Below are 24,595 nucleotides of genomic sequence, written 5' to 3'. Positions count from 1 at the left end.
GGGCTACACGTATCTTCCCTCAGCAGACTTTCAGGCTTAACCTCCTGAACTTAAGTTCTCACGTTTCAGTACTAACAATGTAAGCGGAACAGGAACAGAGCAAGTGCTAAGTATTACCTCACAGAAATACTTTTAAGTCCTGTTGAATTTCATGCATGATGCCATGTTGTCTAGATGTCATGGAGTTCTTCTGAAGAGATATTAAAAACAAATCAAGTCACCTGGGTGGATGACAATGCAAATCTGTGGAGGTTTCTTACGCTAAACCAAGGTTCACCTTGAGTTTGATTCTTAGAAAAAGCAAGGGGTCTATCTGCTTTATAAATCTTCACTCCCCAAAGGCTATTTTATTCACCATTTCAAAGCACTCATTAAAATGAATTTCCAGTTCATCAGCTGCTGCAGGGTAATAGGCTCATGACAGGGGGGCATGAAGCAGATGTTTGCTTAGCAACTATGTTTGTCAAAATTCCACCAATCTTATCTTATGCCCAAGATTTCTGCCTGAGGAGAAATTCCCTGACTCCTTTCTACTGAAAAAGATTACAGGAGAAACCCACTGGCTTGCGGTACTGGGGAGTAAATTTTCCTCAGTGACCCTGCCACTCCAGCTGAGATGAAACTTAACCCCTTTACTGCAGTGTTTTCAGGTAACCATTAGTTTTCTCTTTAAACCAAAAAATCCAAAGACAAGACTCAAGTCCCTGTATTTTGACCTGTGATATGTGTATTTACTGTCACACGATTTTCTTTTTGTCATTTTTAAGACCATAGGACAAATGGAGCATGGGGAAAAGAACACAGGTTTTATGAAAAGAAACCATCAATCTTCGGACTTCCTTTTTTCTTTTTTCTCCAATAGTTCAACCATCCATGAATTGTTGCCGGACATCACCAAGCAATTCCTGGGTTTTCCCCACAGTAAACCTCTGCTGCTTTGGATTTTTCTCAATGATGAAACCATCAGAACCATTTGTCGTACCTTATTTAGCAGGACCAGATAAAAATATAAGCCTCAGTGTGGTAAGTTTACTAACATGCTTATCTTAGATTTATGTCTTGTTAGAACCAATGTCTAAAGCCTTGGGTGGGAGCAAAGTATCAACACTTCTTACAATCTCAAAGAGGAACAAATGGGCCTTCATGATTTCTGTGTATTTGTCATTTAAAATATAAAACTCTTTGCTACCTCACAAATGGGGTGAGTTCAAAACAACCTTTGAGCTGCAGAAAAACAATACTCCTGGATGTCATTGCTTATTATTATGAGTCTAAAATAAAACAGCCATACCTAGATATAAGCACAAACCTTAGAGGATAGTATAAGATTTACAGGGGGAAAATTGGGAAAAAGCATATGAAAAAATCCTCTGAAGATTTTTTTTTCCTCTTTATGTGTAAATATGAAGGCTTTGTTGGCTTTTAGTCAGGTCATAGGATCTAATCCTAAGGAGCCTATGAGTCAGTGTTTCTCAAAGCATGGTCCATCGACCCACGCAAGAGCATCACCTGGGTAACTTGTTAGAAATGTTCATTTTCAGGCCCCACCCCGGATCTACTGAGTCTAAATGTCTGGTTTTTAATAGACCTTCCAGGTAAATCGGCTACACGCTAAAATTTAAGAACCTTCCCTTTAATCACTGAACAATAACAAGATCAGACAAAGCACTGTATCGATTCAATTTCCTTAGGGAAAAAATGTCGCACCCATTTTTACGGGTTGGTTATTCAGCAGATGGGTCATTACAATTATATCTCCCTTGGCCTCCCTTTCCTGAAAAACATCCTCATGTCCCTACTGGACACCAAGGAAAGTCTTCCCTCTAAACCCATCCACCATTTTCCTTCCCAGTTAAAAAGGTACATGCCAATCATGAATGCCAGTAGGTGCAGATAGGTTTGTCTGGGAGATACCGCTGGACTGGATTTAGAGTCCAGAGACGGTCCTTAAAAACAGATCTGGAACATAGCTTTTCCCAGGTTAGTGACTACCTAATGTCGGGAAGAGCCAGAATGAAGTTCTACCAAACTATAAGAACACTTAGGTAGAAGGTGACCTGAGAACTCAAGGAGTCAGGGCATAGTTCATGTCAAAACACACTCTCGGGCTCAGTAAGTTGGCAGGTTTACATCAGTGATCTGGGACCCTGGGATCTGAGAAGGATTTAAGGGGTTCTACCCCAGCCTTCTTTACATCATCTCCCACCCACTATAGATTCAGCTTATAGAAGCTAAAATAATTATGTTCTATTGATGGGCTCAGATGATTTGCTGATACCACCGACTCCTTCCTGGAAAACTGTGGCCAAAGCTGACTTAAACAAGAAAGATAATAACTGGTTTCTCGTGGCTCCTCCAAAGCAGCTCAAAAGAGTAAGGCCAAGAATGCGGAAGAACAGAAGACAGACTAGCATTCCTTCTGATATTCGGTCTTGAACTGGTCATTTGTCCTATGTGTTCCTGATGACCCAGATGATCTCTTGATGGTCTGCACATACTGATGTGGATCACAGGCAAATATGGCTAGGTTCTGCCAGTACCGAAACATTCTTTTTAACCTTATTGAAGAAGAGTCAACTATTTTAAAAGGAGAGGCAACAGCACGTGAGCAGTCCGACACTGCCCTAGGGAAAGCTGGTAAGCCTAACATATGCATTATGGCCTCTTTCCCAGCCTCAGTGGCTTATGCAGATGATACTCCATTTTAAAATGTAAGAAGCAGGTAACTAAGAACAATAACTGCTCTTTCTCTATACTGGAGGGGGGAACCCACATGTTAGGAATGTCCATGATTTGGGCCATTTGTTTTCCTTGAATTTCCATTTCCCATGACTTTCCACTGTATTGTCAGAAACTCATGTGAAGTATCAAATTGACGTGGGCCAAGCAATGTGTCTTAGCGTCCTTTGGATAATATGTCAGAGATCTATGGTGTGTTTCACTTCCAGTGCTTTGGTCCTTATGCCCCTCCCCTGTTTAACCTTACAGATCACAAATGAGATCTTCCCAATCTGGACATACTCTTACCTGGTGCTGCTGCTCCCTGTGTTCGTCCTGACCGATTATGTCCGCTACAAACCAGTCATCATCCTGCAAGGAGTCAGCTTCATCATCACCTGGCTGTTTCTTGTATTTGGCCAAGGATTAAGAGCCATGCAGGTGCTAGAGTTCTTCTATGGGATGGTCTCCGCCACCGAGGTGGCGTACTATGCCTACATTTACAGCGTTGTCAGCCCCGAGCACTACCAGAAAGTGAGCGGCTACTGCAGAAGCATCACGCTGGTGGCCTACACAGCGGCCTCAGTGCTGGCCCAGCTCCTGGTGTCCCTGGCCAGACTCTCGTACTTTTACCTCAACGTCATATCCTTGGCCTCCGTCTCTGTGGCCTTTCTTTTCTCACTTCTCCTACCAATGCCTAAAAAGAGCATGTTTTTTCATGCAAAACCCAGCACAGGAGCTTCTCCAAAACCAAGAGGAAGAGATGCTTTCTTAGAGGAACCTCAAAAGGGTCACAAACCAGTCTACCAAGAAATATTCACCTTTTCAAGGAATCTGGATGATGGTTCGTTAAGCACTCCAAAGCCGGAAAACGTAACTTTGACGGTTTTTGTGCAGTGGTTCCAAGATCTGAAGGAGTGCTACTCCTCAGAGCAACTTTTTTACTGGTCCCTGTGGTGGGCCTTCTCCACAGCAGGTTTTAACCAGGTTTTGAACTATGTTCAAATCCTGTGGGATTACAAGGCACCGTCCCAGAGTTCTACAATCTATAATGGAGCAGTAGAAGCCCTTGCAACCTTTGGAGGTCAGCATACCAGACTTTATCTTTTCAGAGCAGTTATTGTTCTTAGTGCAAGAAATATAGTCTTCCAAATCATAGTCTTAGATTCATTGTACTGACTTCAATACTAAAAACCAAATACTCTGAAAAAAAAAAAGAGAGCTTTAACACAAAATTTAAAAGAGGCAATAAATATAAGGGAAGATTGATGAAGTTATCCATGGAAAATAAAGTTTTGCCTACCCCCTAGAAACAGGGACTGCAAATTTCTGTCCCACTGGCCAAACCTGGTTTGGCCGTAAAGAGTTGAATGGTTTAAGGTTAAGCTACCAAATCACTTTCCTCTCTAATTGTTCTCTAATTCTAATTGATAAATTGTGGTTTGCAAACTATTAATAGAGGTGGGCAAACAATGGCCCAAGACCCATGAAAGCTAATAATTTTTACATTTTTCATGGGTTGTAAGGGAAAAAATAATATATGCCAAGGTTTGTAAAAATAATAAATCAACCAAATAAAAACAAAGAAGGCTATGTAGTCTGCAAGCCTAAAATATTTACTCTTTGGCCCTTTATAGAATACAGATTTTGAAATCAATGTAGTGGATTTCTGACCAGCATTTTTAAATCAAAGAACAGAATAGAAAATTTAGAATAGAATAGAATACAGAGCACAGCAGCTTATAGGGATAAGGTCTGTTTTGTGAAAACTGTTTACATACAAATATGTATGTACTGGTGGACATGTAAAACATATTTCTTTTTTTCAGGCTATGGTTAAAGAAGTTTGAAAGCTACTGTTCTATGAGCTACTTTATCATTCAAAGGTTCCTTTTGAGACAACTTAAATAATTTATTTATATCTTTCCTTAACTCTACATGCAGAGATTTGCCAAAACTTGTTGCCTTCTGATTAAGATTATTTTCCCTACTCAGCTTTCCCCATTCCCTATTATATCCAGATTTTTTCTGAAATAATAGTGAATCAAAACAGGATTCTTATAATCTTACATCCCATTTCTTCTCCACAGCTAGCTTATTGTATTACCTTGTATAGTGTTCTCTCTGGTCTTTTCTACACTATATACTTCCATTCATTTGACATTAGTAAGAAGCAATAAGAATTGTGTCTCTCCACAGTAGCTCTTAACAAATAGCAATCTTTGAGTGTGGAGAAAATGGCAGCGGGAGACAAAGAGTGCTAGGAAAGGAGGAAGGCAGGGTGTGACATGTTGGGAGAGGCAGGACCTCCAAGAGGCTATGTGTGTTCCTGAGTATTTATTCCTTCTCCTGGAGCTGACTGGTTAAGTGTTTGCTTCAGCCTTATTTACCTATTGATGGATTTCTGATACTGCATTTTGTGCAGCAGGAAAGAGGCAGCGAGACTGAGTGACCCTGAGAAGATCTCTGGGAGAATGAGGGTTTCCAGTTTCTGCTACAGGATTCCCCCTCAACCCCATCCTGGACTTTCGACTTTCGAAAACTTCCCTCCTGGCTGAGAAGCTACCGTGGTTTGGGGATTCTCAGATTCTTGTCCACAGACTCTTCCTTTTTCCCAGAACATATTTTGTGAAGTTTAAAATCCTTTTCCAAAGAAAATGAGGTGAAGAGGAGGGAAGATGGGTTGACACAGGGTTAATCCTCTAGAGTTTGAAGGGTAGAGCCCAGAGCTGTCTTTGAAGTGAGCCCAACAACGCACATGGTTTTTCCTGATATAACAAAGCTTTCACATCAAATAAGACTTTGAAGATATTATTTTTGAAGTTGGGGTGTTCCACACCCATATATTTATTGAACATTTCAGGGTCCATTGTTGAGATAATATTCTTCTCACTTCCCTTTCTAAAAATTCCATTTTGACTCCTAGAAACCTGTTCTAGGATTTGTTTGCCTTAAACTCTTTTCCTCTCTAAGGACTTGCTCTTTGGGAGAAGGGAGAAAACAATCTTCTTCTCTTTAGATAATGTACCCTTACTGAAGGCATGTGTAGGAAAGGTAAAATGTGCATAAAATTCATTCTTTAAAAGCTCCCCAAACACAATTTTTGCTTAGTCTCTTTGTGATTGCGAGGACCCTAATTAGTGTCAAATTTTTAGGCAGAAACCAGGTGAAGTAGACTGGTTTGCTGACCTAATGCCTTATGTAAATTAAGCCATGTCTTTAAGAAAGAAAGCTAAGGGTAGCAAGAAACCTGACAACTGATTACTTCATTCACAGCACGTTGTAGGAACATATTATATGTACATCCATATAATACGTATCATCACATGAATATGTCCCAGGGGTATGTCTTGTGACTACATGTAGGGCTTGGGTCAGAGTTTCTCATCCCCAGCAATACTGACATTTTGGGCAGGGAAATTCTTTGTCCTGGGGGGCTGTCCTGTGCTTTATAAGATGTTCCACAACATCATCGGTCCCAACCCACTAGATCCCCTTAACATACCACCACCAGCACCACCCCACACCCCTGACAAGTCATGACAACCAAAATTGTCTTCAAATACTGCCATGTCTCCCCTGAAGGACAAAAACACCTTTGTGAGAACCATTAGGTTACGATTAGTTTAAATTTGAGTTAAGGTCAGCATTTCTACAATTCTGTCACACACTATTAAAATGAAAAATTGATACATCTCATTTCTCCAGTAGGCTATATTATTTTCAAGAGCAAGGAGCCAATGTTTACCACCATATTTTCTCACAGAAAAGCTCAAAAACATTTGATGAGTGAGTAGGTGAATAAATGAGTCAACAAAGAGGGGAATGATTAAACCAACAAATGGGGGAAGTGTATAGAGAGAATTCTTAAAAAGAAGATAGTTATGTTTTAGGGATTTGAGGGAATTTTTAAATTGATGTTATAGAGAAGATAGAGAAAACAGGGATAAGGACAGAGAGAGAGAATCCCTTCTTGCTAGAACATCTGTTATGCGGCACAGAGGAGGACATGGTAGCAAGGGCTGGCATTCAGTCTGAAGAACCTGGTGCCTCACTTGGTCACCAAGTGTTCACAACTGACTGTTCCTTCCACGGTGCTTTTTCTTGACTGAACTTGAGTCAGGCTCGTGTCCTTATTACAGACCCCTTACATTCTGCTTGCCCCAATTCTGAGTAAACACAACACGAGGTGGAATGTGCCCCAGCCCCCATCATCTTCTGAAACTGGACTGCAGCAGGACACTTTCCTGTCAGTCTCCACTGATCGTTTCCCCTTCCTTGTCCAGCTTCCTCTCCAAAGATCCCATTTATGACTGCTTGCCCTAAAGTGAAGGATTATGCTATAAAAGTAAACCTTTTTTCTGTTTGATTTTAAGATGCTTGCAGATTTCGGCAATCAGAGTGTCCTTCCTACTGCAATTCTTTCTTCTAAATAAAGCCTCCCCCTATCAAAGTCTGGATTTGTTTTCGTTTGACACCAGGTTTCTGAACCCAAGTTTTATCTTCTGCAAAGGGAAGAAGAAAGGAAAAAATGGCCTCTCTGGGGCCATTCCAGTCTGTGATTTATGGAGACCCAAATTTAGTTGGTCTATTTCAAACTTTAAGAGAAAAAGATATGCACACTTCCCAGAGGTGGATCAAGTGATTGTCATTCAATCAAAGTTCATGATTGGTCAACATTTTTTTTACCATAGCCTGGAAATGCTTCAGTGCCCATCCAGTGTGAATTTTAACAAAACATCATCCTACTTTGTATGTGTGGAATGACAAGATGTAATATATATTGATTCCTTCCTTTCCAGGGGCTCTGGCAGCCTTCACAGCAGGCTGTGTAAAAGTCAACTGGGATCTCCTGGGAGAGATGGCCCTGGCAATGTTCTCAGCAGTGGATGCAGGTTCTCTACTTCTCATGCATTACACAAATAATATTTGGGTGTGCTACGCTGGTTTCGTGATATTCAAGTCAAGTTACATGTTTCTCATAACGATAGCAGCGTAAGTATTTGTCATTTCTTTATCTAAATCTCAAGCAACAGAACAGGTTTCTTTATTTATTCTTCTAGTTCTTCTGAATAGCATTTGCAATGTTATATTTAATGCTTAATATAAGAGACAACAACGATATTCCTATTTTAACAGACTTTCTCCTGGAACTTTAAGGTTATTAATCAGGCAAAAAAATTCAAAGTTCTCATAATTAATAAATAGCAATATGCTCTGAGGTTTTGATTTTTTATATTTTTTATTGTATTTATTTAACAGAATAATTTTATCAATTTTTTTCATTTATAGCCCTCTTTTTTTTTAATTTGGTAAAAACATGTAACATGAGTTCTATCTCTCTTTGCAGACTTTTAAGTGCACACTGCAGGATTGTTATCTGTAGATACAATACTGTACATCAGACTGCTAGAACCTATTTATGATACATAACTGAAAGATACGTATTTATACACATTAAGTAGCAACTTAATTTTCCTCTTCACGCAGCCCCTAGAAACTACCATTCTATTCTTCCTTCTATGAATTTGATTATTTTAGACAACTCATATCAGTGGAATCATGCAACATATGTCCTTCTATGACTGAAACATTTCATGTAGCTTAGTGTTCCCAATATGCATCCATGTTGTCCCATATTGCAGGATTTCCTTTTTTTTTTTAAGGCTAAATTATAGTTGGTTGTACGTATATACCACATTTTCTTTATTCATTAATCCATCTACAGACGTTTAGGTTGTTTCCACATCTTGGTTATTATGAATAGCAGTATAATGAACATGGGAGTGCTCTCATTTCTTCTAGGTCCTGATTTCAATTACTTTCAATAAATACTCAGAAGTGGGAATTTCTGGATTGTATGGTAGTTCTATTTTTAATTTGTTAAAATCCATACTGTTCTCCATAATGGCTGTACCATTTTGTATTCCCACCAACAGTGTACCATAGTTGTAATTTCTCCAATTTGATTTTGTTTTATTTATTGATATGTGATTGTATCTAATTTTGACTCAGTTTAGTTTTCACCCCCTACCTGCTTGAATAATCATAGCACATCTGTTTCTTTTTGAAACAAATTATCAAGTAGTCTCAGAGCAGCTGTAGAACTGAAGCTGTTCTATAAAACTACATATAAAAATAAGAAACGTTAAATCATACAGTAGTTTAAAGATAGGGAATATTTGATCTCAATTAATTAGAATAGAAAGAAAATGATCTAAGGAAGTGATGAATGTTGCCTAGAGAATGCCTAAAAAAGGACTAGGTAGGTATTGCTCATAATTTCCTGTGTGGCAGTATGTTTAATTTTAATTAGGAAGTTGATCAAAGACAAAGCAAACATCTAAAAATATTTTCCTTGACCTAACATCAGCTGTATAATCTTGGACATACTATTTGGCCTTAAATTTTTCTTAGAGACCTATGGAACACAAAAAACTATATCAATATATGCATTATGAAGTCCCAGAAGAAGTGAACATAAAGGAGAAAAAAAGTGTTGTGATAATGGTGAGAAAGTTCCCAGATTTGATCAAAAGCATTAATGATATATTCAAAAAATGCATGAACATTCATTTAAAACATTAATTTGTACATTCAAGAGGCTCACCCATGAACTCCATGTAACTTACAATTGAGTTTCTATCTACCAGTTTGTTGTTTACTATTTGTCCCACCTATTCATTTGCCTTTATTCCTCTTTTGAAGTTAATTGAGTTTTCATTTTTAATTCCATTTTTCTTGTTTTTCTTGGCTAAGTCTTTATGTTTTTAGTGGGATTAGATTTTTAACTCATCAGTTTTTGTTAAATTAATACTATACCACTTTGTGTGTAAATACTTTACAGCAACATAATTCCATTTACTCCCTGTGCCTTGTACTGTTTTAGAGATTTTACTCCAGTTTCTGTTATAAACCCTACAATACATTATTAGTCTATTTACTTTAAACAAGAAAAAAATTTTTTAATTAGGACCAAAAAAATAATCTTTTATATTTACTCATAGATTTACAATTCCTAATTCTTCTCATTTCTTTCTGTAAGAAATTTCTTTCTCCTTTCCATCTGCTATTGATTCCCCGAGCCTGAAAACTTATTTTATTTTTTTTAAAGATTTTATTTATTTATTTATTTATTTGAGAAAGAGAATGAGAGAGAGGGAGCATGATAGGGGAGAGGTCAGAGGGAGAAACAGACTCCCCGCTGAGCAGGGAGCCTGATGTGGGACTCAATCCTGGGACTCCAGGACCATGACCTGAGCTGAAGGCAGTCACTTAACCAACTGAGCCACCCAGGCACACTGAAAACTTATTTTAACATTTCTTTTAGTACAAGCCACCTGGTGACAATTTTGCTCAAATTTTATTTATTTGAAAATACATTTTATGTCATTTTAAAGTATATTTTTGCTGATTAGAATTCTAAGTTGATAGTGTTTTTTCCCCCATTCAACACTTTAAGGATTTATTATTATTCCATTGTCTTCCAGCTTGCCTTAAGGAGTTTGTTGTCATTCTCATTGTTGTTCTTCCTCTAAATGTGATGATAATTTTGCTTTTGGCTATTTCTAAGATTTTCTATTTTTATTTGATTTTTAGCAGCTTTACTATACTTACATTTTCTTTATGGAATAGTATGATTTTTGGCTTGCCCTGTTATTTTCTTATTGTTATTTTAGTCTTTTCTGACCATCAACATCTTAACAAGGAGATCTCTATCTTCCCCCACTTTTATTTTAGAAATTATTTGAAAGGTTTCATTTTCTCTCAGCAGTCTAACTCTTGATTAGGAAAAGGAACTTAAGTCAAACCTAAATTAGTTTGATTTAATGCTCAATGGCTACATTTAGGAAGATGGAGACCTTGCAAATTAGTAAAAAAATTTTTTCAGAGTTATTTTTACTGTTGTTGACCACAGCTTTCATATAGTGAAAAAGTAAAAAGTATATTATTCTTGAATATTTCAGAACAGATTGGTTCACAGCCATCTGCATATTTATTGCATACTGTGAAGCGAGTCAATTTGCTCTACTAAAGAAACAAATAGGAAATTTTGAAAAAAAATTGTAAGATTAACTGTCAGAATATGAGATGGTTTAGGAAAAAGCAAACAACCCAAATGTTTTGATGTTTTGAGAAATTCTCAGAATGATTTATTATACACATGAGGAAGTGAGGGTTAAACTATAGGAATAGTAAGAATGCTAAGATTCTGAGAGGCCATGAAGATGGAACTCATATTTTGATTGTCAGGGTTTTCCCAGACAGTATGTTCAGAGCATTCTACATAAAGCTCAATGATCATCTTTCATCTAATATGTCAATTCAGTCAGATGACTGATAAGCTTAGTGAAAAGGGGTATTATTTTAGATGTAATTAACTTTGGTTACATTAATTAAATTATCTAATTACTGGGCAGGACTCAACAAATAGTATCTTAGTGTTAGGATACACACTCACAGGGGGGTGGGGAAGAGAACTTGACCTCAAATATCCACGAAATTTGGTGCTAAATGAAATTATCACTCCCATGTCCAACTTCAGAATACTAATAGAATATCATTTTCTCTGTAGGTGAATCCAGTCTCTGTAACCTCACTTACATCTTTTTACTACTCTAACTTCTAAGAAACTTTTAAAATAAATTTAGCATGTGTAGGATAAGTGTATTTCTAATGCAAAGGATTAGAGTTCAGATTTAGAAGAAATTCTAAGGTGATTGACCATCCATGGTTTCAACCATCATGTGATACAAGAAGTTCATATAAAAAAATCTGATTATTCTACAAAAGAAGATATTTACTTCATATTCTGTTTCATGACAAAAGTGATAAATTTAATTAATATTAGTCAAAGCCGTTATCTGGGTCCAGTTAAGTATTCCCTGTTGGAGTGAAAGTAGAATCACGCTCGTGCACTGGTATGCCTATGAAGTCCCTGCTTCATAATGAACATTTGGTTAGCATTTCTGGAAAACAACAACAACAATAACAATAAGCAAGGGGTACCTGGGTGACTCAGTCTGTTAGGCATCTGCTTTCAGCTCAGGTCATGATTCTGGGGTCCTGGAATCAAGTCCTATGTCAGGCTCCCTGCTCATCGGAGAATCCACTTCTCTCTCCCTCTCCCTCTGTCCCTTTTCCTGTTCATGTTCTCTCTCTCTCAAATAAATAAAATAAATAAAATCTTAAAAAAAAAAAAACTACGAACAAATGCAATAATATAACATAATATAATATAACATTAAAAAAAACTTTAGGCTATTGAATTTTTTTATGGGCAAAAAGCAATTGTTCCTATGACTTCCTTTAACATACAGGGTAAATGGATAAATTGAATCCCACAATGCCATAACATATGGAACATAAATGATCAAATAAAATTTCAAAGTGGTTCTATCTTTAAATTACAGACTATCTTACAGGCTTATCTGTATTTAGTGTTAATTGCCTAACAGAACATGAATACAATTCAGTTCCCAAGAATTTATTAGCCCTGAGCAGTGTACTCAGCATGGTAGATTTATGCCTATGTAAAATGACCCAGTAGGAGCTTTGAAAAAGGTTTTAGATACTATGATTCCTTGTCATTTCAGTTACCTGGGACAGTAATTTTTGGGTTTAGTCTGAAAAAGCTTAGCATTCAATGCCACGCTGAGCCTGATGTCATCATTACGCCTCTATCTGAATCTACCACATATAGAAGTCTTATCCAAAACAAAGTAATCACTGATACTTTGTTAAGCATCTGTACAGATTAAATCAAGATTCCAACCTGGAATAATTTGTATACTAAAAGGGAATCTGCCATTTGATTTAATCTAGGTTTCAAGAGCATCTATCTAGTATAGCATTTTTTTCCCCCAAAGGAAAAATTGTTAGCAGAGCAAAAAACTCCTGAAATTATAAGGCTCACCTGGACCACATGTTATATTCACTTTGTGGGATTCAGGATAATTTATGGGTTTTGTTATGTTGGTAATGTTTTGCACTGAAATAATACATTTTCATTGAATCACATAATTTTAAAACACTTATATTTGTTTTTTAATGTGAGGATTTGGGGAGAGGATGTAAAAATTGTTTAAAATTTTCCATTTGTTTTCATATTTTTAAATAAATTCAGGTTATAAATATTTTAGCTAAATTAGATGGAAGAATTTGAATGCATATATTTCAGTCTTGCCTGACTAAATTCAAAAACCCAATCATTTACTTAAAATGAACTAACAATCAGACTGAACCAACTGTGAGAGCAAATAATTTGTGAGTTTTCCAGAGAAAAATTCATCTATTAGACTCTGAAACTGCTAATGTAGACAGTCAATGATCCAGAAGAGAATCCAAATAAGTAAAAACTCATCAAATAGACTTGTGATTTACTCATTGATATATCAAGGTTAAAGAGTGACTGTTAAACCATATCCATGTCCAATAATGTTCAGTGTTCCTTAATTGCAGAACATTTGAAACATTTGGCTTAATTTTAGAGAAGGTTAATTAGTTTTAAATTCTTATAATATATCACATCACATGGAATGTTTGTTAAAAATATAACACCTCACTATTCCATTTACCCTTCTTTCCTTTTTCTCTGCTAGAAGAACTTTTCAGCAAGAACTTCAACAGAAGACTGGGCTGCCTGAGGGGAGACAAATCTTGGAAACAACACAACTCCCTGCTCTGTATTCAAAAGCCTACATATGTGGGCACCCGGGTGGCTCAGTGGGTTAAGCATCTGCCTTCAGCTCAGGTCATGATCCCAGGGTCCTGGGGAGCCCCCATCAAACCCTGAATAGAGCTTCCTAGTCAGTGAGGAGTCTGCTTCTTCTTGCTCTGCCTCTTCTCACTGTCACTTGTGTGCTCTCTCTGCTTTCTCTCTCTCCCAAATGAATAAAAAAAATTTTTTTAAACAAAATAGAAGCCCACATATGTGTACTTTCAAAACTCTTTCCATTTGTACACTTTTAGATTTCAGGTTGCTGTTAATCTCAGTGTGGAACGCTATGCCCTGGTGTTCGGAATCAACACCTTCATTGCCCTGGTGATCCAGACTGTCATGACTGTAACTGTGGTTGACAACCAGGGACTGGGGCTTCCGGTCAGCATCCAGGTAAGGGCATGCCTCTGTGCCCTCACTGACACAGAGGTATACTTTGAAAACTATACACACACATACATATGTTTATATTATTACACATAGTAATTGGACTTGCTGAGATATAATTTTCATAAAATAAATTGACATATAAAAAATTTATTTACAGTTCTGTTAATTTGGGCAAACACACAGCTGTGTAGCCACCACCACATGAAAATAAAGACCCACCCCTTCAGCCAGACAATGCCCGCCCCCCCTTGCTGTCAGCTGCCTCTCTCCATGCTACCTCCCCAGTCAATTGATGGGTTTTCAATCCCTATCGTTTTGTCATTTTAGGAAGTCATATAAATGGAATCATAGAGACATAGCCTTTTATTTCTGGCTTGTTTTCATTTAGCATGGTGTCTTCACTGGAATAATTTTATACTGAGAGGTATAAATACGATGTAGTTAAGATACATTCTATTTCTTAGGAAATTTTTTCATTAAACAGGTGACCTTTTCATTGAGCAGGTGAAAGAATGAAAGCATTACCTAAAATAGACCCATAAAGTCATTCCAGTTTAAGAGGTTCTAATACCCACAGCTAAATGTTTTTCTTGCCCTGGTTAAAATTCCATCTTATGAATGCTTAGTTCACAGATTTCATAAGCCTACTCAGTCTCATGGACAAAATGGTAGATCTTACATGTCTCTACACATCCCTAATGCAAATGTTTAGAATATTGAGTCATCTTCTTTAAAAACAAAAAGAGAAAAAGAAATCATTTCAGGATACACAATTGAATGAGTAGTATTTAAGAAATCTATTTTAATCTCAAACTAGTTTAACAGAAGGAAAGATAACTTCATTGAATAAATATTAAAAGTAAGATTACTATAGGCTTGTGTCTTTTTGAGGACATAAAGAGATCAGTTGTTACTTTCTAAAATAAAATTTAAATTCCTATTTTATCATCCAGCTTTCCAGCTTTTTAGAAATCATTGGGTATGTGATGTGATCAAGAGAGCACAAACCTGAAATCAACAAAGTATGGATAAAAATCTTGATGTTTACAAGTGATTTCTTTTTTTTTTTAAAGATTTTATTTATTCATTTGACAGACAGAGATCACAAGCAGGCAGAGAGGCAGGCAGAGAGAGAGAGGGGGAAGCAGGCTCCCTGCTGAGCAGAGAGCCCAATGCGGGGCTCGATCCCAGGACCCTGGGGTCATGACCTGAGCCGAAGGCAGCGGCTTTAACCCACTGAGCCACCCAGGTGTCCCTATGAGTGATTTCTTAAGAACTTTTAATTATATTATAAAACTAGAAAGAATAGTGTCATGATATCCCAGGCATCCATCACTCAAATTTATGGCCAATCTTATTTCATCTGTACCTGCCACACACTTCCTCATTCTTCCCCTAGAGATATAATTTTCTTAAAGATTTTATTTATTACCTGAGAGAGCATGAGAGAGCACAGAGGGAGAGGGAAAAGCAGATTCCCCACTGGGCAAGGAGCCTGATATGGGATTCGATCCCAGGACCCTGGGACCATGACCTGAGCTGAAGGCAGACACTTAACCAACAGAGCCACCTGGGTGCCCCCTGTAATTTCTTTTTTTAATGTCTGTTTTCTCTTCAGTAGAATGGAAAATATAATACCTACTTCATGAGTTCTTACACAGATTAAATGCCTGCCTATAAAATATACCATTCCCAGGCTACAGTGCACTCAATACATAGATGTGTCTCTCTCCTTTCTTAATACAAAGAAACAAGAGATACTCACATGAGTCAATTCTGTTAGGATGCACTTACCTTTTCTGAGGACTTCTGCAGGAATATCCTCCAGATATCTCCTTTATTTTTCCACAAATCCACTGAGTCTTAATCTGAAATTAATGAATTCCTAGAACTGAAGGAGGCAACCCAGAACTTAAGAAGAAAATTGCCTGTCAGTCTGTCCATCCTCCTCCTTGCACTATTTTGTGTAACCTGATTTAAATGACAACTTTGTGGGAAAATCAATAAATTTTGACCTTTCGGGGGAGATCACGTGGACATCCAAAGCCAGGGGTGAAAATTAAGTTTGGCAGAAAAAGTCACGCTTCATTTTTGTTTCCCTTGATAAGCCAAGATTTCCAAATCCTTTTATCTTCTCAACCAAGGGAAATCTAGATTCAGGGCACTCCTCTAAAATCGTTTTTTGTATTTCTATCTTGTCTTATCATCTCTGCCACTATCCTCAATGCTACAACAACTTTCTTTGAGATTCTTTCATGTAAGTTAGGTAAAGTAAAACTCAACTCCTAAATAAAGTACTAGTTTCCCCAGGTGCCAGAGCAGGGTAAGCACAAAATACACAGTCCAAAGGCATAAGGGAAGACAACCCCTATTTCTATCAAATATCCCCCAGACAAAAAAGTGTTACTGCAGATTTCTGGGTTTGAAAAGCAGCCCTCTTAAAATTGATTTTGGGTAGAAATCTAATGAAATACGCTTGGATTAACTTCAGAAAACCAAGAATAAAGAGTTATATTGATTAATAACTCCCAAGTCTCAATCATAAATGTCCATTTATCATTGGTTATGCACTTAATGATATCCCATGAGCTTCTTAATATAATTTCAAGTGCATTTTAAAAGATTGGAATCTAAAAAATAGAAACTACAACCTAAGTCTGCATTTTCATAGAACATAGAGATTCAGTGGAAAGAAATCTGCATTTAGGCATCCTGAACTAATTCCTCCATTTCCTCATTATTTCTCAGCCTGTTATCCCAACATAGGCTTTTATAGATTTCTCAATTTAAAAGGACCATAGAGATCTTAAAAAAAGTTTCCACGTATATCTTTGAATATTACTGAAAGGCTAGGGGGAAAATGCCCATGAGAGCAGCTAAAAGAATCTTTTTACCTCATCTAGAAAAAGCTAAGAAGTAATTTAGCTAGTTATGTAAGAAGCAGTAACTTTAGAATATAGCTTTACTGAAGGCATAAGAACATACTATGGTACACTGATGATATAAAATAATTTTCTGGGGGAATTTTGTTTTTAAAAAATAGACAAAATTCATAGGTATAAATATGAGGGACTTTTAGAGGGAGTGGGTGAATAATCACACAAATCCAAAAAGGTTAATTTTTTAAAAAATAATCCTTTTGAGGGGCACCTGAGTGGCTCAGTCAGTTAAGTGTCTGACTCTTGGTTTCAGCTCAGGTCATGATCTCATGGTCTTGAGATGGAGCCTGGCATCAGGCTCTACACTCAGCAGATAGTCTTCTGGAAATTATACCCTTCACCCTCTCCCTCTGCTCCTCCCCCTGTATGCTTGCTCTCCACCTCCCCAAATAAGTAAACAAATAAAATCTTTAAAAAGTAATCCCTTTGTTAGGTTTCACATGAAAACACCCAATTACTCACAGGTTGGTTACCTGTTACTATATCCCTCCATTCCTCTCACTCCCCACCCGGTTCCACCCTTCAGTTTGCAGAGATGCCCTTTGGAATGGAGAACACACTGGTAATCATCAATTTTTTTTAATATTTTATTTATTTGACAGAGAGAAATCACAACTAGGCAGGCAGACAGAGAGAGAGGAGGAAGCAGGCTCCCTGCGGAGCAGAGAGCCCAATGCGGGGCTCGATCCCAGGACCCTGGGACCATGACCCGAGCCGAAGGCAGAGGCTTTAACCCACTGAACCACCTAGGTGCCCCAATCATCAATTTTTTATTGATTGAGAGAGTTGACATTCATTCAATTCCCATTCATGAATCTCATTACTTTCACCAGCCTCCTCGCTGGATGATCTTGAAGCTTAACATGAAAAGCAACACTTGATCCTGTCAGGGAGGAAAAATATTGTTTCCTCTCACCCAGTTTGGTTCTCAGCTGCATCTCTGTAACAAAAACAAATTAGCAAAAGCATACAAATGTATTTGATTTAAGTTTTGTGTAACAAAGGAACCTTCGTAAGGAAGGAAGTGAAGACCCCAAGTAATAGTTGAGCCTGAATGTTTTTATGCTAGATTTGATAAAGGGTGGAAAGTTATGGGGGAAAAAATATGATAGGACAAAAAGGATATGAACTAAGAATAGTAAATTGGGGGAACTTCACACTGCCTGTTCATTCAGATTCCTCTCTGTGTCCTTTTATCTTTGGAGATAAGGATGTCCTTTCCTCCGGGTATAGATACTCAGTTCTTACGACCTGCTCCAAAGGAAGGTCAGAAAGTCCTTCCTGCACCTGCCGTGCCTCCGACTCCTTCAGTTAAAAAACATTCACTATGCCAAAGTGTCATACTTGGGAGTAACTTGTCCTGAACCCCATCACCAGCAAGTTGGGGAAGCACACAAGAAAAAGAAAAGGGGAAGGCCACTGATACAAAGTGACGCTTCGATGACATGGACACCACAGCTGCTGCTGTGCTCTATCTGCCATGTCCTCATGGAGAAATGAGAAATGATCCTCCCCAGCTCTCTTGGCAGGAAGCCACTGCACTCAGCCACTCAGGGACCAGATGGACCCCCGATTACACACTCCATTAGATTATCTAGCTAGGATAACTGGTACTTTTGGCTGCCTTAAATTAAATAAAAATTAGAATCATGAAAATGGAGTTTTAGTTTTAACCCCAAAGGGCTTAATAAGGGAAGGGGCACTCTAAACAGAAAGATTATCTCACAAAAAGTAGAACAGTGACGCTATTATTTTGAGTGCATGGAATGGGGATTCCTTTAGATTCTGGGAAGCCTCCCATATCAATTATGAGATTTTTTTGATGTATTTAAAGCATGGACTATTGGCCAGTCCAGATAGCTCAGATGAATGTTTTCAGGCCGCATTCATTAACTCAAAACATGTGAGATGTGTGGTCTGTTGGATTTGGGTTTCACTATTTCATAAACCATTTTTGGAATCTTAAAGAGTAACTGAAGGTGAGCCCAGATTTTCATTATCAAACAAAATAACTGCCTATACAGATTTTCAGTGAGTTTGAGTCCTGATCTTCAGACATTGTCTTGTTTTCTTACTTTTCTGTTCTAGTGGAAATGGTCTGAAGGCAAATACCTTGAGAGGAGTGGGGTTGAGGGATTGTGTTTGAAGAAGGAAAAGAAGAGTGGTGTCCACATTGTTTGAAGTTTAAAGTAAACAAGTGTTGTTGTTTCTTTAAATATTAAATTAAGAAAGACTTACTTCCATTAAGAGCTATAGAATTTAAGAAATACTAAAATAAGAAAGGCTTATTTCCATTAAGGCAACAATAAACTGGATATCAGAAAAAGACAAAACACCTAGAACTCCTGGATATAAATTTAAGATTTTTTTTTTAAATAAATGGCTGAATTGGTAAGAAATAAGAACACTCCGCAGAGGTCAAAGCAGGAACAGGAAACCAGATAGATAAGGAAGCACTGAATCTCTCATGTGCTTGAGCATCTGCTGATTCTCCCAGCGACCTGGAATTTTGGTTTTAGTGGCAACCCCAAAAGCTATATCCTCCATGAGTGGTGAAGCAGAAACAAAACATGAAATTATGGGGGAAATGCCAACATAGAAGATGAATCTGGGTGGTATCAGAGGAATTTACCCTGGAAATTTGCTTTCATAAGCCAGCACTCACATAATTCTAGGGCCCAGTTTCTACAGGCTAAACATTTTTTTTCTTTTCCTAAAGCTGAGTATTTAGTTTAAAATGGCCCTGGTTGATAATGGCCCCCAGGTACCTGTATGTATCAAAACAAATGTTCTCCGGAAAGACTGTCCCTCAATACAGAAATCAAAAAAAAAAAAAATTGCCACAGATAAAATGCCACCAAATATGAGATTATTTCTTAAAAAGTCCAAAATCGTGCCTGGATATAAAGTAGCATGAGCCAGCCAAGTGAAATAATAAAAAGCAGAATCAGACTAACAAAGATTTGAGACAGAAGAATTTCCAGCATTAGAATAAAAAGATGTTTGACAGGCTTGTACACAAAGGAAAATAATAACATGAGAATGGAATGAGGTACTTCATGAATGCTTGTGAATATTTGGGAAAAATAGAACTCATGAGATTAGAAACTTAAATATGTTAAGAGCAAGTTAGACATATAATAGGAAAAAATACTGAATGGGGGAAAAATCACCAAGAATGCAGCAAAGAAAGAAGGAAGTGGGAAAATTAACACATGTGGAGATGAAACTGAGAAAGTTTAACAAATATCTATCTGGAATTCCTTGAAGAGATAATAAAAGCAGTAAAGAGATGCCAAAAAAGAAATATTCACTGAGAATTTTCCAGACGTATTCTCAGAATTAAGAAAAAAGCCCCCAAAATCTCAAAAAGAGTAATTAAAAAGAAATTCATTTCTAAGCACACTATGGTTAAATGCAGAAAACCAAAGAAAAAGAAATCTTAAAATTAGAGAAACAGAAATCAGCTATAGGTGGTCAAGAGTGGACCTGTCAGTAGCTTACAGTAGAAGCCAGCAAAGCAAAGGCTTCAAGTGTTACAGAGAACAATGGCCAGCCCAGAATCATAGACAAAGAGAAACTCTGTTATAAAAATAAGAGTAAAACAAGGACATTTTCAGACAAACGAAAATAGAATCAGTGTGTTATCACCAACAAACCTTTACAAAAACAATTTCTAAAGTAAGCATTTGAGGAAGAAGGAATATTATCCCAAAAGGAAGGTATTCCCAAAGGAAGGAATGTGAAAAAAGAACTAAACATGTGAGTAAATCTAAACAAACACTAATCATTAATACTTAGGGGCATCTGGGTGGCTCAGTCAGTTAAGCATCCAACTCTTGATTTTAGCTCAAGTCATGATCTCAGGGTCCTGGGATGGCGCCCCCTGTTGCACTCTGCAGTCAGCTTGGAGTCTGCTTGAGATTCTCTCTCCCTCCCTTTCCCTCTGCCCCTCCCCATCCTCTCTAAAATAAATAAATAAATAAATAAAATCTTTAAAAGTAAAAAATAAAACAATAATACTTATATTTTATATCTTAAGGAGTTTTTTAAAAAGATGCCCAAAGTACTGGACAACAATAGTATCTATCAGTAGAGGATGTTCAAAACTCGGGATTTTTGTGCTCTTCTGGAGGAGGGGAGGAATTATTGATTAGAAACTGCTAGGGCGACACACTAAGCAGAGAACGGGTTGGGAGTCCATCTGGTAGGGAGGCGGATTTTACCACCAGCATTGTTTAAATTGCTGCAGCATGACGATAATGAGATGCAACAGACTTTTAATCAGTTTTATTATAGTTTTAAAATTCTCTGCACAGAGTTCTCCCCACTTACTGCCCATACCCAAGGCAGACAACTCCCACCACCATCACCTTTATACATTACTGATTTGTTTATTTAAAAGTCAATATTTCAAGTGTAACCATGAAAAATAATTAGAAGTAGATTATGCAATTTTTATACAGAAGAGAGGAATTAAATAGTATGTGGAAAAAGAGTCACATGAAAGAGCTCAAGAAAGGAGGGGAAAATTAAGGAGCATAAAAATCGGAAAAATATGGTGACAAAAAACACAAATATGCTAGTTGTCACTAAAATAACAAATTAATTCATATATTGGACAGCCAATTTACAGGAAATAGGGGAAGCAAAAGAACTCATTATATGACACCCAGAATTATCACCAAAAAAAACCAACATCTGGGAAATTAGTTTTTCAACAAATAAAATTTTAAAAAAAGATCAATAGTGTCTTAAGAAATTCAGTAATCATTCACAATGTGTGGATCTTATTTGAATACTGATTCATACCCAGAAACTAAAAATATTATGAGACAAGCAGGGAAACTTGAATACTGACTAGAAGACATTAAACAATTGCTAATATTTTAGGTGTATTAACGATTCATGGTGACGCTCTTGTGTGTCCCTCTTTTTAAAGATACAAGCTGAAATATTTATTACATTATATGATACTGGATTCAAATTAATCTGCGAGGGGAAAGGGGAAGTGATTGGGGAATTGTAGAAACAAGAGTGACTATGAGCTGGTGATTGATGAAAACAGGTCATGGATTCATGGGCATTTGGATACTGTCCACTTTTGTGAATGTTTATAATTTTCCAAAAATAAAAATCAAGCAATTCAAAGCTGAACAACCCAGGAAAAAAAAAGAAAAATGTATTTTCAGGTTAGATTCTTAAAGGTTTACAACTATAGTCTATTTACAGAAGACACATTTAATATTACAAAGACATGTGAAGTTTGGGGGGGGGAGGAAGGAAAACTCATACCATGCAAACAAAAATTTTAAAAGCAAATACAGTCAAATTTTTTAAAAGATAAAACATAATTAAGACCTCTTGATCTGTATATCTAAGAAGAATCATTAAAAATGATTAAACATTTCATCAATTCATTAGAAACATATACAAGTTCTAAACTTCTGTACATCTATTAGTATCATTTCAATATTTTGAATAGATATGCTGTCTTCTTTCTTTTTATTTTTATTTTTTTGGATAGAATACTGTCGAGCATGTTATATTCTAAGAAAAAAATAAACTCCCAATTCCATACACTAAATGTGAATATGAAAAAAGAAGGCAAGCAAGAAGGAAGACTATATAGATGGAGAGTTTCAGAAGCACAGACAGTTAACATTGATTGAATTCTACTACATGGGTATTGTTCTATATATCTTATATGTAATAACTCATTTAATCCTCACAACAAATGTGTAAATATTGTTATTATTCTAATTTCACAGTTGAGAAAATGGAGGCAGAGACAGAATCCATGACCTATTTAAGATCTCCCAGCTAGTAATAAAGCATCACTATTTACCTTCAGTGTTGAATACCCATTTTAATGTCATTCATTAATTTATTTTTCTTTTGTAGTTTTTAATTTATGGGAGTTATTTTTCTATTATTGCTGGAATTTTCCTGATGAGAAGCATTTACATAATCTGTTCAGTCAAATGCGGAAAGGAAAAATGTAGGTCTACTGCTACTGGTCAGAATCCAAGTGAACCGGAGAACTCCATGTCTGGTATGAACACAGTAACACAGTTTTAGCCTGGTCCATCCTAACATGGACTCAAAGGGAGGACAACTCTGAAAATATATGGTGCTATACTACGTGACATTTTAATTTTTTGTCCTAGATTAAGATACCATAAAAGACAGGATTATCATCAACCTTATCAACACCACATCAAAATCTCTGCTATGGGCTGGTGAACTGGATACAACCAAAAACTGTAGTCAGCCAAGTTGAAACCAGCCATCTTCATGGACTTGATGAGCAACTAGGACCCTAAATACAGTTTTAATACTTTCAAATCCACCCCAAAAGAACATGGAAATCAGACAAATGGGACCATGCAAGAACAGAAACATGAAATATCACAGAGTGAATGATGTATACTGGCTTTTTGTGCCCAACTTCATAAAAGTGTGATTTGTTTTGGTTTGAATAGTAGATTAAAAAGTTTCTCATGCAGGCCTGATGCATAGTAAATGATCTACATGTGATAACCATTATGATTATACTCATACTATATACTATGAAAAAAGTTAGAATGGGGGAAATCATTTAATTCCTATAAAATTGGGCCAAAAAAATAAGGAAAAAAATGTTTTTAAAGATTTTATTTATTTATTTGACAGAGATCACAAGTAGGCAGAGAGGCAGGCAGAGAGAGAGGAAGGGAAGCAGGCTCCCTGCTGAGCAGGGAGCCCGACTCGGGGCTCGATCCCAGGACTCTGGAATCATGACCCGAGCCGAAGGCAGAGGCTTTAACCCACTGAGCCACCCAGGCGCCTCAAGGAAAAAAATTTTTATTAAACTTTACAATGACCTTACATGAAAAGATCAAATATTGTAATGATTTCAATTCTTTTCAAACTAATGGATAAGTTTGTTGTAATTTGTGACAGTCAGTCTTTTGTGTCATCCTGACTAGGTTCTCAAGTTCCTTATTTATTCAAACAAGTACTAATCGAAGTGTTGCTGTGATATATTTTGTAGATGTGATCAAAGTTCATAATCCGTTGACTTTAAGTAAGTAGATAACCTGGATGGGCCCAATTCCATCAGTTGAAAGGCCTTAAGAGCAGAACTGAGCCTTCCCAGAGGAAGGAGAAGTTCCATCTGAGGACATGCCTAAGAATTCTAGCCTACCTGTCCTGATGACCTGCCCTGTGAATTTTGGACTTGGCCTCCCCAGCTCCCCCAATCAAGTAAGCCAACTCCTTTAAATAAATTTTTCAATATATATCTCCACTGGTTGTTTCTCAGGCTAAATTCTGATTGATACAGATTTTGGTACCAGGAGTGGTTGTAGAGGACAGATTTTTAAGAAAGACTTTTCTGTACAGCTTCTGGGTTTTCTGGAACTTGTTTTCTGATCTAGTTAGATTTAAAGCCACTATGAATCTGTTTCTGGTCATAAAACAGGCACTAGTAGTCATGGCATGATGTGATTTTAGACACATAAGTGTCACCATTGGATACTCCTAATCAAATACTATATTAGTTTCCTAATGTTCTTATAACAAATGACCACAAATTGAGTCACTTTAAACAACATAAACTTCTTTTCTCACAGTTCTGGAGGCTAGAAGTCTGAAATCAAGGTGTTGGTGGGCCCATACTTTCTCTCTGAAAATATCTAGGAAAGGATCCTTCCTTGACTCTTCCTAGCTTTGAGCAGTTGCTGGCAATTCTTAACATCCCTTGGCTTGTAGACACATCACTCCAATCTGTTCCTCTGTTATCACATGATGTTTTCCCTATGTGTCCTTGTCTCTATGTCCAAAG

At 37.0% G+C, this 24,595-nt stretch overlaps 1 protein-coding gene across 1 annotated transcript; it reads left to right on the top strand.

Moving 5' to 3' along the window:
* Positions 1-873: 873 nt before the first annotated feature.
* On the top strand, positions 874-23,409 carry LOC111145535 (thiamine transporter 2-like). The gene is made up of 5 exons (XM_022500451.1): positions 874-1,023; positions 2,989-3,802; positions 7,521-7,713; positions 13,690-13,831; positions 22,672-23,409. The coding sequence occupies exons 1-5, from the start codon at positions 874-876 to the stop codon at positions 22,846-22,848; spliced, it is 1,476 nt and encodes a 491-aa protein (XP_022356159.1). The 3' UTR covers positions 22,849-23,409.
* Positions 23,410-24,595: the final 1,186 nt, after the last annotated feature.

The sequence above is a fragment of the Enhydra lutris genome, unplaced genomic scaffold (genome assembly GCF_002288905.1).
Source record: "Enhydra lutris kenyoni isolate GAN:26980312 unplaced genomic scaffold, ASM228890v2 scaffoldscaffold1, whole genome shotgun sequence".
Classification (NCBI taxonomy): Eukaryota; Metazoa; Chordata; class Mammalia; order Carnivora; family Mustelidae; genus Enhydra; species Enhydra lutris.
The sequence above is the reverse complement of the archived record's forward strand: the minus strand, read 5'-3'. Positions and strand labels throughout refer to the sequence as shown.